Raw genomic sequence first — 15363 nt, forward strand, 5'->3', positions numbered from 1 at the left:
CTTACTCACTCCCCTTGTGGATTTAACATACGACATACACCACTCTAACATGCCTTAAAATCCATGAGGGGGTTTAAGCAAGTGCACGCTTTTAGGAGGAGGGCAAGGAATTGGTATTCAGCCAGTACTTCTCCTGATGTACTCTGCCTATATTATGTCTACCTTTTCCCCACAGCCACAGCCCCCTCCGTTGGTCGGCAGACCCAGCAGCAGCAGGTGGCTGAGCCCCAGACCCAGAGCAGGAGGTTGGAGGAAGAGGAGCTGGTGGGTTACAAGAGCTACAGCCCCTCCTTCTGCCGCAAGGCCGGCCACCTCCTCCAACAGGCCCACTCCTTCAGAGAACCCACCTACATCGGACCCCACCTCAACTGGGCACCCAGTGCCAAAACTAGCCCCTCAGACTGCGAGGGAGGCTGGATAGGAGGGGGGATGGTAGTTCCTCGTCCTTCCTCCACCCCGGCCGTCATCCCTTCTTCGTCGGAGGATGAGAGAGTGCGGCTGGGGGAGGAGAGGGGGGAGTCGAGGGAGACATTGTCCCCCCTCCCTCTGGGCCAGGAGGTGGTGCTGAGACAGAAGCCCCCTATGGGGCGTCGGACCCCCGTGCACGCCCTTCGTCACCCCCTCTACGCCCTCCCAGTGGATTCGGCCGAGCCCCCCGTCGGGCTGCTGCCCTCCCCAAACACCCCCACTGCAGGGACACCCTCGCCCGACTGTGGGGGTACCAGAATGGGGGACAGTCTAAGGAGGCCCAACGGTAGCCTGCAACCCCACCACAGCACACCCGACTCCCTGGCCTCTATTCCCTTTATAGGTTAGTAGTTAGTACCCCACCCTACTCTCCAACTTCCGCCTTCCTCCCTTCCCTTTCTTTATGAATAGTTGGGGGGAGGGAATTATACATTTATACCAGGGTTCAATTCCAATTCCAATTTTCTTCAATGAGAATTCAATGAGAATTCAATGAGAACGCCAACTGTGATGTACACTGAGTATACCAAACATTAGGAACACCTTCCTAATATTGAGTTGCACCCACCCTTTTGCCCTCAGAACAGACTCAATTCGTCAGGGCATTGACGAATGCTTCCCACAGTTGTGTCATGTTGGCTGGATGAAACTGTTGAGCGTGAAAAACCCAGCAGCGGTGCAGTTCTTGACACAAACCGGTGCGCCTGGCACTTACTACCATACCCCGTTCAAAGGCAATTACATTTTTTGCCTTGCCCAATCACTCTGAATGGCACACATACACAATCCATGTCTCAATTGTCTCAAGGCTTACAAATGATTCTTTAACCTGTCTCCTCCCCTTCATCTACACTGATTGAAGTGGATTTAACAGGTGACTTGAATAAGGGATCATAGCTTTCACCTGAGTTCCCCTGGTCAGTCTATATCATGGAAAGAGCAAGTGTTCTTAATGTTTTGTATGCTCAGTGTATACACATATACTGTACTAAATGATATGTTATATGTGTATAACTGAGTAAATGTCTTTGTAACTTGAAACTGTTAGTGCAGTGTATGTGTGTAAGTCTTCTGTGTCCAGAGAAATATAGATTTTTACACACATATTACCTTCAGTGTGCTTGTGTAGTAACACCTATGTATGTCTCTGGGGAGTGTGTCTGTAACATGACTCTGTCTATCCAGTGGTGTAACTCACTAGTACATTTTGACTCTCCCATAGAAATATGATATTTCACATAGGAAGTAATACTTATTTCTATTATGACTGTCTTCCTCGATGACCCATTAACCTCTGACCTCTAACCCCTGACCCCTCACAGATGACCCCATCAGCCCTAGCGCTGACCTACGTGCCCGCCACGTACCCGCCTGCTCCGTGGTGTCCTCCTCCAGTGCCCCGTGCCCTCTTGTGTCCTCTTTGCCCTGTGCCCTCACCTCTAGTACCACTACTGTCTCCCCTGTCACCCTCTCCTCCTCTACCTCCCCCCTCGTCAAGCTCCGCTCCCAGGACAGCAGTGAGTGTCCCCCATTCTCCTCACCATACCGCCATCACTTCCTTTAGAACGATTTCCCCCGTTTTGGCATGTAGACCTGTTTTCACTTCTACACCGACTGTTGTCGATATCCCCAGTCAGTCGATACAGGGTAAGTGCAAAAACAGGTTCACATGTCAAAACAAGGAAAATTGTACTTAAACCTCAAACCCCCTTCAACTGCCCCCCATCCACCTCTATCTCCAGGCTCAATGTGTTCTATGTTTGCTTCTCTTTGACATGTCTAGAATGCCTTCCATTTTGAGCTATCTCACATCACTGTGTTCTTTTTGCATGTCTTCAATTCCCTCCCTACTGATTCATCTCTCTCTCATCATGTCCCTCTCTTTTCTTTCTTTCTGAGAAGGCAGTATCAAAAGCCGCCGTTCCTCCTACCTGCTGGCCATTACCACGGAGCGCTCCAAGTCATGTGACGAGGGCCTCAACACCTTCCGGGAGGAAGGCCGTGTCTTCTCGTAAGTTTGGCCCACTTGTTGTCTGAAGACTATATGTAGAGGTCAAAAAGGTCAGGAGATATGAATATATCTTGTTTTTCTGTGCGGTCAGTCATGCAACATTCTCAAATATCTTACCACAGGAGACTACCAAAAAGGGTCAAGAGCTTTTTCACTGATGGGGTGAGTATTATCTCTTCGCTGTTTCATCTTTTATTTGATCATTATTTTTTGTTTCGTCTGCGTCAGCTTTGGACCAATCACATTAGGACTGTACTTGACTTTGTGATCTGATTGGCTCTGAGCTGTGGTTGTGTGGTGTGATTGGCTGTGTATTCCAGTCTCTGGAGAGTCTGCGTGCTGCAGAGGAGGCGCGGTCGAAACGTCACTCCACCTCCGAGCTGGGGACCATCACCTTCAGTGACGTACGCAAGGACGGCTGGCTTCACTACAAACAGATCCTCACAGAGAAGGGAAAAGTAATACACACACACACTTTTGTTTTACTATCCTTGTGGGGACCAAACAATTGATTCCCATTCAATTAATTCAATTAAAAGTCCAATGATGGTAGTGGCTGCCCATTACTGCTTATCACTTATTAAGCATAATTTATTCACATTACTTTTATTTGATTACTTTATTATTTAATTTCCAAGTCATCATCTCATCTCTATAGAGCTGCCTATGCGGTCTGACAAAATCACTATTTTAGTAGTTCTTCAAAGTAAATAAGGCATACTTTTATGACTGCTGATTACCAACTATCAATCACTTAGATCATGTATTTTCAGGTAGAGATACTGTACCTCGCGAAGCAGCTGCTCTCTATCCCTCTCAATCATTCATTCTTCTGTCTCTTCTCTCTCTCCGTGTCTGCCCCACACTAACCTAATGTAGCAGGCGTGAAAGAAACACACAGACCGGACAAATAGGTGTCCAATGGTTTATGGTCATTGTACTTAATTACCACGTTTTCTGCACTAAACTATGTAGAATATTGAGCTCACAGAAAAAACCTGAAAGAAATATAATTTATTAACTGACCTCTCACACTCTCTCTCTCTCTCTCTCTCTCTCTCTCTCTCCACCAACCACAGAAGGTGGGCGGCGGTATGCGTCCGTGGAAGCGCGTCTTCTCCGTGCTGCGCTCCCACTGCCTTTTGCTCTACAAAGACAAGCGGGAGGCGGTCCTCCATGGAGCGGGAGCGGGACCCGGCCATGGGGAGGACGAGCACCCTCCAATCAGCATCCGCGGCTGCCTGATTGACATTGCCTATAGCGAAACCAAGCGTAAGCACGCTCTGAGGCTGACCACTCAGGACTTCTGTGAGTACCTGTTGCAGGCGGAGGACAGAGATGACATGCTGGGCTGGATCCGGGTGATCAGAGAGAACAGCAAGACAGACAACGAGGTAGGTGGAAACATAGATTATATTAAACTGAGGAAGAGTGCATCATTTAACTGACTTGCATAGTTAAATAAAGGTTTTAAAAAATGTTTTAGAAGAGTGCATCATAGAGATAAAGTATAATACTTACATTTTTTGCTGTTAAATTCATTGGAGGGCCCACTCTCCAGTCTTTCCCCAAGTTTAGGGCCCCCAAAGGAACATTCAGGTCATCTGGCATCAAATTGACAATTGAAACCAATAAAAACAAAATTCTCCTAGAGGGAACAAAACTAGGCAGGATAGCTTTTTTTTTAAATGTCAACATAATATGTAATCAACATAATATACAAAACTGTCTTTTGCTTGTGTTTCAGGAGCTGGGTTTTTCTAGACAAGCACTCATCAGCAAGAAGCTCAATGACTACAGGAAACAAACGTAAGCTACGCACCCCTAACCACACTCATCTAAATTCTAAGCAGTTACACACAAAATCTATGTAAACTACTTTTCCCAAATATCAATACACTCTTACAACCTTTATTTTTCCCTTTTTGTTCTTGGCACAAATGCTAGAGTAAATCTTGCCGTCATTACATTTGTCATTATGTTCCTGGGCCTTTTGTTGTCTTCTAAATGCCCATACTATCAGGTATCAAGGTAAGACCCAAGTGCAGAAGTAACAATGTTTATTGTAACAACAGGGGCAGGCAAACGACAGGTCAAGGCAGGCAGGGGTCGATAATCCAGAGTAGGAGCAAAGGTACAGGACGGCAGGCAGGTACATGGTCAGGACAGGCAAGGGTCAAAAATCAGGAGGATGAGAAAAAGAGAGGCTGGGAATAGACAGGAGCTGACAGGACAAACGCTGGTAAACTTGACAAACAAGACAGAAAACACAGCTATAAATACCCAGAGGATAAGTGGGGAAGATGGGCGACACCTTCAGGGGGTAGAAACAAGCACAAGGACCAGTGAAACAGATCAGGGCGTCACACATACACTATTCCAGCCCTCTCTTTGTCTCCATCCAGTACAACAGGCAATAAGCCAGACACCTCTCCCAGGGCCCATCGCATGATGCCCCCCTTCCTCCTGGCCAAGACAGACAACGCTTTCATAAACCGCTCCTCCAGCAAGGGTGAGTGACACACATATCACAGTCCCATGGCACAAGCATTGCATAAAGGTTCATTAGGCACCAAACGGAAGAAAACAGACTGAAACCTGGAGGGACTACCTGGACTTGTCCAATAATAAACACTGTTTTTCATTTTCCGCTACAAAATGTTAGCTTAGTGCATGATTTTAGGACAGTACCAAGCCATTGCATTTTTTCAGGAGTTTGCTGTACTTAAGGGCTGCTTTGTAAATTGTCTGTGTTCTCTTTCTGTTTATCTGTCTGTCTGTTTTAGATGAGAGCAAGGGTCCATGGGGAATCATTATGAAGAAAGCAAAGAAGACAGGCCCCAAGGTGTTTGGAGTGCGACTTGAGGACTGTCAACCTGCTGTTAACAACAAGGTTTGTCGGTTGTCGATCTACTCTGTTCCTCGATCACCATTTACATATTCCCTATCTCTCTTCCCTCTTCTCAATGTGTTCTCAGTGTCTCACATTATCGGGGAATGGGGTGTGTTACCCCATGACATGCAAACACCTCAAGACCAACTGAAAAGCGCAATAATGCATAATCCATTCAGCCAATATCCATTGCTACTTTTATCATATTGTCTGGTAATGTGTTGCTATCCCTTTCTCGCTCTCTTGCTCTGCCTCTCATTTGTCTATGAAATAAAAATGTATTAATTACTAACTCCTGTCTCCATCACTCCACTCGATCTAATCCTCTCTCTCTTTCTTTCTTTCTTTCTTTCTTTCTTTCTTTCTTTCTTTCTTTCTTTCTTTCTTTCTTTCTTTCTTTCTTTCTTTCGCTCTCTCGCTCTCTCTCTTTCCTCCTCCATCTACTCTCTCTTTCTCCCCCCTCCCCCAGTTTGTCCCTCTGATTGTGGAGCTGTGCTGTGGGCTGGTGGAGAGCATGGGTCTGGAGTACACTGGCGTCTACAGGGTGCCGGGCAACAATGCCATGGTGTCCAACCTGCAGGAGCAGCTCAACAAGGGCCTGGAGATCAACATTACTGAGGAGGTGTGTGTGTGTGTGTGTGTGTGTGTGTGTGTGTGTGTGTGTGTGTGTGTGTGTGTGTGTGTGTGTGTGTGTGTGTGTGTGTGTGTGTGTGTGTGTGTGTGAGAGTGTGAGTGTGAGTGTGAGTGTGAGTGTGTGCATTACAACATACTAGAAAGAGAGACTGAGAGAGTAAGAAGGAGGTGGATGATAGGTGTGTTTGTGTGATACCGAGAAAGGCTGACAGAGGGAGAGAGAGAGAGAGAGAGAGAGAGAGAAATTCAGTCAAAATTAGATATAATATGTGACATGAGGACATTAAATAGCTAATGAAAGTAAGGAAACTTTGAAAATTCATATTTTTCCAGACTTACTTTACTGTAAGTCTGGAAAAATATGAATTTTCAAAGTTTGGCTTTTTACTCTATTTTCTAAAATAAACGTTGGTAGTTTTATCCTCAAGGTCTAACCTTATTTAGACATGGCAGAGTCAATCATGAATAAAACAAATTAAGAAGTACTTTTATATTAATATAAAAATATATATTTCCATGTAGAGGGAGCCCAAGGGGGGTTTGCACAGCAATGTTCTCAGAGTTTTGTACTTTTCAGTGTAAAATCATTTCTTCACATTTCTTCTTCGGTGAAGAAAGTTTCCAGGATACTCTGTTGGCTTCAAGCTCCAGTGTTTGGGACAGATTTCTGTCCGGCTTTAGCCTGGTGTGGCTCCTGGACTCGAATGGACAGTGGGGGGCAGTATGTGTTTGGTTACTCTGTCGCCAGCTGCGTATATTGTGTCCCTGAAAGGGGGATATAAAAATGACTTACAAGGACAACAAAGCTTGCTTCAGTCACATTTGTAATGAAAGATAAGCTTGCTGTGTGCTCCCCCTATAAGAATTACTAGACATCAACAATCAAACTGTGCAGACATGAAAAGAGCACAGAGATTGTATAATCACACTCAGATGAATGATGAGCATACTGCTTGCTAGTACACTTTATGGTGCTGTATGAATATACTGTATTTCTTTAAGGCACATTTAATTCTATCACTGAGGCTTGCTCATGGCTGTGGCTGCGTCTGCAGTGGCAGCACGTGATCGCTGGCCCAAGGCCTGGGTGGCCGTCCACTGAGCAGGCATTATGTCAGACACCTGGGTCACGCAGTGAGGGCTGGGAATCAGCTGAGCCAGTTGGTTGCTGAAGTAGTAAGCAGCAAAATTGGTCTGGGCTAGGGCTGTGTCAGCCGGTGACTGTCAAGCAAATAACTGCCGGTCTCACGGTAATTGACCATTAATAAACATAAACATTTAGCATCTCCTGGCTTCCATAGCCTACATGCCGACATTTGGAACATCTACATTTTAAAAAGTCTAGTAAATCCATTTAATATAGCCTGCACCATCACAATAAATCCATTATTTATTTTAGACAGTTCTAAAGAAACATGATATGAAGAAAGTGTTGTCTATTTCAGAAGAACAGAATAGCATACTCTGAGTTGTCCATATGTTAGGCCCAGATCTGGCTATGCCATATGGCTGTGGGCTACACTAGTAAATTTAGCAGACAATAATTGCTTTGTTTTTTGCGCAGGCCGTACACACTTAATATTCCAATCACAGTCTGGGACAGTTGTGGGATGCAATAGATCCCAAATGAATACTATCACTCGCATCAAAAACATTTTAAAAGCAATGAGGCTAATGCAAAAGATGAGAAGGTTTAGCTTAAAATGTTGATAAGCTATTAGGCTATTTCTTCACATATAAGCGCAGCAATGCACACACTGCAATAAGCTATAAAGCGCAGCAATGCGCACTCTGCAATATAGAAAGCTAATAAATTATTATGATTAATTATTATTATTACATCTATCCATTGATGCTTGGCGTGTATGTGAAACAAACTTTTTTGCCCGGTGTTAGATTGATTGACAGGTGAATGAACAGGTGTCATGTGTTGGAACCCCCGGAACTCCTTCGTTTGTGATGTCATAAGTGATGATGCAATTCTGATGTGCCATCTTTATTTTATTGCTTCATTGTCGTGTAGTTTACAGGATTTACATTGCAAACAGAAACATTTCAATTTGATTTAAATAAATAAAGAAACAAATAAATAAATGTACCTTAATCTTTATTTTGTAACAGTTTGGGAAGTCAGAGAGAGAGAAAGATAGAAATGTATGATTTGTTGTAACATGATGAGGCATCATCCAAGTTCAGTAGCTACATGACTCTGGTTCCCAGAGTAGCCCTCTACATGATCGTCACCAAACTCTTCAGCAACCACCCCCCCCACCCCCGACCACATTCCTCTGATCAAGACATGTTCTGTCCCTCTTCATCTTTGGAGGATGCATGCACTCAAAGACTTGACCTCTATCTGTTGACCTAACTATAGCTAGGCTACTCATGATGATGTATTGCTTTTTTTGTTGTTGCTTTTGAAGCGCTTTGAGATTATGAAAAGCGCTATAGAAAGCTAATAAATTATTATGATTAATTATTATTATTACATCTATCCATTGATGCTTGGCGTGTATGTGAAACAAACTTTTTTGCCCGGTGTTAGATTGATTGACAGGTAAAGAAAAAAAGAAAGACAGGAAAGAAAGGTAAACTATAAGATTTGTTCTTCTCGCGTCCACAGAGATGGCAGGACCTGAATGTGATCAGCAGTCTCCTCAAGTCCTTCTTTAGGAAACTCCCAGAACCCCTGTTCACTGATGGTGAGTCCAAACTTAATACGTGTGTGCATGCGTGACTGTATGACTGCTCTGATGACTGTGTGTTTGCTCTCTCTGTGTGTGTTTGTGTGTGAGTGTGTGCTATTGTGTGTTTTACCCCTACTCACTACCACTTCTGTCTGCAGACAAGTATAATGACTTTATTGATGCCAACCGGCTAGAGGACTCAGGGAACAGGCTGAAGAGCATGAAGAAACTGGTATGTGGCTGAAAATATATACTAAAGTATATACTTTAATTTGGGCTTACATTATTTGACCCCTCTCTCTCGTTCTGTCTCCATTATCTGTCTCTCCATCCCTCTATTCATCTGTCTCTCTTTCTCCCTGCATCCATCCCTCTATTCCCTCTCCTTTTGTATATTCTTCACCCCCCCTTCTCTCTCTCTCTCTCTCTCTAAGATCCACGATCTTCCAGACCACTATCACCACACTCTAAAGTTCCTGGTCTGTCATCTGAAGACAGTGGCGGATCACGCCGACAAGAACAAGGTAAGAACTCGTCTCTGGTCTGCTCTTTCAGTATGGTAATTTCTTCATATCTACATTAGTTGACTTTACAATTATAACACTGTATATCTCCCTTACCCCTCTTGTCATCTGTATATTTTTTGTTTTCTCGCTCACTCTTTTTACATCCTTACTATTGCACCTGTCTGCATCTCTTCCCTCTTCCTCAACATGTTACTTTCTCTCTCTTCATCCTTCAATCATTCTGTCCCTGACCTCCTATTTCCCCCCCACTGTTCACTTTCCCTCATTATTCCCTCTCTCTAGATGGAGCCCAGGAACCTGGCTCTAGTGTTTGGTCCCACTCTGGTGCGTACCTCAGAGGACAACATGACCGACATGGTCACCCACATGCCCGACCGCTACAAGATCATCGAGACGCTCATCCTGCATGTAAGAACTGCAGAGGTTCACCATCTGATTACTCAGTGGTCAGCTAGGGATCATCAGACCCAGGCATCATTCCAAGGGTCTCCTATCAGTGATTTGTACATTTACATTTTTTGTCATTTAGCAGACACACTAACCAGAGCGACTTACCGGAGCAATTAGGGTTAAGTGTAAGTTAGACTGTAAGCTCTCCTTCCAGACTCACATCAAACATCTCCAATCCAAAGTTAAATCTAGAATTGGCTTCCTATTTCGCAACAAAGCATCCTTCACTCATGCTGCCAAACATACCCTCGTAAAACTGACCATACTACCGATCCTCTAGTTCGGCGATGTCATTTACAAAATAGCCTCCAATACCCTACTCAATAAACTGGATGCAGTCTATCACAGTGCCATCCGTTTTGTCACCAAAGCCCCATATACTACCCACCATTGCGACCTGTACGCTCTCGTTGGCTGGCCCTCGCTTCATACTCCTCGCCAAACCCACTGGCTCCAGGTCATCTACAAGACCCTGCTAGGTAAAGTCCCCCCTTATCTCCGCTCACTGGTCACCATAGCAGCACCCCCCTGTAGCACGCTCTCCAGCAGGTATATCTCTCTGGTCACCCCCAAAGCCAATTCCTAATTTGGCCGTCTCTCCTTCCAGTTCTCTGCTGCCAATGACTGGAACGAACTACAAAAATCTCTGAAACTGGAAACACTTATCTCCCTCACTAGCTTTAAGCACCAGCTGTCAGAGCAGCTCACAGATCACTGCACCTGTACATAGCCCATCTATAATTTAGCCCATACAACTACCTCTTCCCCTACTGTATTTATTTATTTACTTATTCTGCTCCTTTGCACCCCATTATTTCTATTTCTACTTTGCACTTTCTTCCACTGCAAATCTACCATTTCAGTGTTTTACTTGCTATATTGTATTTACTTTGCCACCATGGCCTTTTTTGCCTTTACCTCCCTTATCTCACCTCATTTGCTCACATTGTATATAGACTTATTTTTCTACTGTATTATTGACTGTATGTTTGTTTTACTCCATGTGTAACTCTGTGTTGTTGTATGTGTCGAACTGCTTTGCTTTATCTTGGCCAGGTCGCAATTGTAAATGAGAACTTGTTCTCAACCTGCCTACCTGGTTAAATAAAGTTGAAATAAAAAAAATTAAAAAGTGCCTTGCTCAAGGGCACATCGACCTTTCGATTACTGGCCCAACGCTCTTGACCGCTAGGCTACCTGCCATCCAGGCTTATACATTAGGAAGGAAGAGACTGAATAGATTTCTGTTAGAAATGACCATGGAAAAGTAACTTGGCTAATTTGGGGGACAGTTCCACCACCTACAAATTTTATCTAAATGTAACCCTTGCCCACAATGGTGGGCTAGTTGGCACTGCCTTTACAGGGCACAGGAGGAGAATCTCCATTCATGCCCATCTGAACCAAGGCACCCAGGGTGTGGTTTTGGGCACCTATAGGGTGGGGTTGACCATGGCAGACAGACCTCCCACTCTGTTCCTGGCTACCCAGGGAATACAGTAGTACCATAGCTATAGAGTTCCGTTAGGAGGACCAACCAGTAGAAATAGCCTGTATCCCACATTATGCAGACAAAGGGAACATCAGCAGATTTTTCACTTAGTCAGCTTGGGGTTTTGAACCAGCGACTTTTCTAGACTGGCCCAATGCTCTTAACCACTAGGCTACCTGGCACCCTATTGTTACAGTGTTACATTGTAATGACACTCCTTTTTCTTTCTCTATTTTTCAGCACGACTGGTTCTTCAGTGATGGAGAGGTGGATAAGGATGAAAAGGTATGTGAATGGGCAAGAAATTCCATAATGACAACCTAAAGAAAAAGTATTTATTAATAATGTGGTCTTCTTATCGGTCTTACTGTATCCGTCTGTCTGTTTACGGTTTATAATAATAATAAATGTATTTTATATAACGCTTTTCATTGTACAGGTAATCTCAAAGACACTTAATAACAAAAGTACATGTAGGGCTTGGCCTTTACAATGGTCTTCAACAGCGGCTGGCGTGTCCAGGTCTCATGCAACTATGTGCAGCCCACCAACTCTCTACGATCGTCGTAGAGAGGTGACCAAGATACAGCTTGGCACATGTTCATGATTATTTATTTGAATCAAACAAACCCTCAAACAAAAATAACAAAGGGAAACGAAAGCGCACAGTTCTGTCAGGTACAGAAACACAAAACAAAAAACAACTACCCACAAACACAGGTGGGAAAAGGCTGCCTAAGTATGGTTCCCAATCAGAGACAACAATAGACAGCTGCCTCTGATTGGAAACCATACCTGGCCAAAACATAGAAATATAATGACATAGAATGCCCACCCCACCCCTTGACCTACCAAAATAGAGAAATAAACCGTCTCTCTCAGGTCAGGGCATGACAATAGGACAAGCCTACAACAGTATCCACTTCACTATCCACTCTCAACACTTTCCTCCACCACGCTTTTCTCAGCTCCTCGGATGCCCTGAAACAGGCTTGAGTTGGGGGAATCAGTGGTCACATCCGGGGGGGGGAGACAAGTTAGTATGACAGGTCCGGATCATCAAGTCTGCCCTTGCCATCCCCAGCTTCTCTGCAGACTCCGTGGGTAGATACTCCTCAAACAACATGTAACACAACATGTAACAAAAGCCGGCATCTGATAGATTTTTCTAGGGCGCCAGAGGCTCATTACACTTTAGTTATTGGGATAATCCAACCTTGGAGTGAGAGATCCAAGCCTTCCCTGTAGCTCAGTTGGTAGAGCATGGTGTTTATAATGCCAGGGTTGTGGGTTCGATTCCCATGGGGGGCCAGCACAGAAAAAAAAAAAAATAATGTATGAAATTGTATGAAATGTATGCATTCACTACTGTAAGTCGCTCTGGATAAGAGCATCTGCTAAATGACTAAAAATGTAAATGTAAAAATGTAGATCAACTCAAAACTACAAAAAGCCTCTGTGATGTCCAAGCTAGCTAGCCTATGGGTTATCTTGACCAAACTAGCTGACTTGCTGGTCTTATGACACCGTTGAATTGATATTTAAGTGATAATGCCCTAGAAGCCGGTGTTTGGAGGATATATTGGCACGGGTGTTGTTAGGCCAGAGACGAAGTTACTCTCCATCACTCTCCAAGATGGAGTGCTGCATCAGATGGCCTGGTCTCCACAATCACCCGACCTCAACCCAATTGAGATGGTTTGGGATGAGTTGGACAGCAGAGTGAAGGTAAAGCAGCCAACAAGTGCTCAGCATATGTGGGAACTCCTTCAAGATGGTTGGAAAAGCATTCCAGGTGAAGCTGGTTGAGTAAATGCCAAGAGTGTGCAAAACTGTCATCAAGGCAAAGGGTGGCTACTTTAAAGAATCTCAAATATAAAATATATTTTGATTTGTTTAACACTTCTTTGGTTACTACATGTTTCCATGTGTTATTACATAGTTCTGATGTCTTATTCTACAATGTAGAAAATAGTAAAAATAAAGAAAAACCCTTGAATGAGTAGGTGTGTCCAAACTTTTGATTGGTACTGTATGTAAAAAAAAAAACGCTGTCAAAAACACATTTACAACTCTCTATCTAGGCGACTTCAAGCCGCCATGGCAACCATGGAACTGTATCTGCCTGTGTCGTTGTGTCTGTCCGTTTATCCATCTGTCTATCTGTTAAATCAGTCTTTATGGCTGTCGTTATGTCTGTGGTCATGTCTTTCTTCCTGTCTTTTTCACTTGAATGTCTGTTGTGTTGCTGTGTGTCTGCAGGCCCCTGTGGATATTAAGAGGGATATGCAACCGGTCCCCAACATCGATCACCTGCTCTCCAACATCGGGAGAACAGGGGTGCCTGGAAGTGAGGCTTCAGGTGAGGGGACATGAAATCATAGAAATAGAATTAGAACAAACAAAAGTTGATGCTAGATAGTGAAGAATGCAGAAAATGCCTTTTTGCTAAACTAATGTCCAGAAGTAATCAAGGCACTCTCATTTAGTGAAATGTTTCTGTCACTCTGATTGCGTCACCCTGATAAAGGCCTTTGTAGCCGCAACGTGTCAGTGCATTTTTTTATTATTTTTTTATTGTTATTCTTGCTATGCATAAGACGTAAAAAAAAAAAAGAAAGGCTTTGGAATTTTTCCACTACATGAGATTGCCTTGATTACTTCTGGACATATTTTGCACAAAGGCTTCTCAGCATTGCTCACTATCCCGCATGAACTTCTGTTTGTTCTATAGTATTTCATCCCATGATTAAAGAGCACCTCATAGGATACAACTATAACCAAAGAAGAGCTCCTCTCCTGTGTGTCTATAGAAATATAATAATTTAATTCTGTAAGTCTGTTTTTCTGCATTTCTATCTTCTAAATGCTTTACATTGTATGGAGGAGGATTGCAGAACTCACCTCAGCTCATCCACCACTAATGTGGAGCACCTAACTCTGGGTTGTGGACTTAATTTGAGCATGATCTTTTATACAGTGTCCTTACTGTAACATTCCCTATAACAATTAACTCGTTTCACACCATGCATTTCAATGAAGATGTCGTCTCTGAAATTCAGTGGACTTTGCTCTTTTCTCTTGGCATTTGCAGTCTGTGGCTGTGCTTTACTATCCTACTATGTTTGGCTTGGTTTCAGCCTGTGTAGGCCTACTGTATACTTACTGTGTTTCCCACTTTCTCTCTCTTTCTGGACCTTTCTGCCCCCATATCCTCCTAGCTGAGCCTGTGGATCAACCTCTTCGGTAGGAGCAGGACTCTACCTCCAACATAGTGTGTGTGTGTGTGTGTGTGTGTGTGTGTGTGTGTGTGTGTGTGTGTGTGTGTGTGTGTGTGTGTGTGTGTGTGTGTGTGTGCGTACCTCGTATGTGAGAGAGAGTGTATGTGTCTGTGACATTCTGTTCGTGTAACCTTGGTTTGGAAGCCTATCCACATATATCTATATCTCCATTTCTCTCTCTGGGAGTGATGTCATGAATATTGTGCTGGGATATCTAATGTGCTGTGACTGCCATAGACCCCCATGCTACTTCACTTACGTGACCCTAACCTTCATCTTATTCAGATTCCACCACCAGCGATTCACCTAAGGATAAGGTAAGCAATGCATTACTCTGAACATAATTTGATATACAGTGCATTCAGAAAGTATTCAGACCCCTTGACTTTTTCCACATTTTGTTAGGTTATAGCCTTATTCTAAAATTGATTAAATCTTTTTATTCACTTATCAATCTACACACAATACCCCATAATGACAAAGTGAAAACAAGTTTTTAGAAATCTTAGCAAATGTATAAAAAAAAATACAAACAGATACCTTATAAGTATTCAGACCCTTTGCTATGAAACTCGAAATTCAATCAAATGTATTTATAAGCCCCTTTTTACATCAGCCGATGTCACAAAATGCTATACAGAAATTGAGCTCAGGTGCATCCTGTTTCCATTGATCATTCTTGAGATGTTTCTACAACTTGATTGGAGTCCACCTGTGGTACATTCAATTGATTGGACATGATTTGGAAAGGCACACACCTGTCTATATAAGGTCCCACAGTTGACAGTGCATGTCAGAGCAAAACCCAATCTATGAGGTTGAAGGAATTGTCTGTAGAGCTCTGAGACAGGATTGTGTTGAGGCACAGATCTGGGGAAGGATACCAAAACATTTCTGCAGCATTGAAGGTCCCCAAGAACA

At 43.6% G+C, this 15363-nt stretch overlaps 1 protein-coding gene across 6 annotated transcripts in view; it reads left to right on the forward strand.

Annotated features, from left to right (window-relative positions):
• Nucleotides 1-15363, forward strand: part of LOC115161792 (rho GTPase-activating protein 23) — a 70576-nt gene that overhangs the window by 51154 nt on the left and 4059 nt on the right. For 4 of the 6 annotated variants that reach the window (XM_029712590.1, XM_029712572.1, XM_029712576.1 and 1 more), the window contains exons 7-23: nt 176-811; nt 1791-1985; nt 2371-2479; nt 2602-2641; nt 2800-2937; nt 3559-3873; nt 4227-4288; nt 4885-4991; nt 5266-5372; nt 5842-5994; nt 8629-8707; nt 8851-8924; nt 9127-9216; nt 9502-9627; nt 11402-11446; nt 13424-13523; nt 14728-14759. In XM_029712590.1, coding sequence (XP_029568450.1) covers nt 176-811; nt 1791-1985; nt 2371-2479; nt 2602-2641; nt 2800-2937; nt 3559-3873; nt 4227-4288; nt 4885-4991; nt 5266-5372; nt 5842-5994; nt 8629-8707; nt 8851-8924; nt 9127-9216; nt 9502-9627; nt 11402-11446; nt 13424-13523; nt 14728-14759 — 2408 coding nt within the window. Of the gene's footprint in view, nt 1-175; nt 812-1790; nt 1986-2370; nt 2480-2601; nt 2642-2799; nt 2938-3558; nt 3874-4226; nt 4289-4884; nt 4992-5265; nt 5373-5841; nt 5995-8628; nt 8708-8850; nt 8925-9126; nt 9217-9501; nt 9628-11401; nt 11447-13423; nt 13524-14382; nt 14408-14727; nt 14760-15363 lie in introns of all 6 variants that reach the window. The other 2 variants (XM_029712606.1, XM_029712597.1) reach the window with 2 other exon arrangements.

Source organism: Salmo trutta, chromosome 2 (genome assembly GCF_901001165.1).
Source record: "Salmo trutta chromosome 2, fSalTru1.1, whole genome shotgun sequence".
Lineage (NCBI taxonomy): Eukaryota > Metazoa > Chordata > Actinopteri > Salmoniformes > Salmonidae > Salmo > Salmo trutta.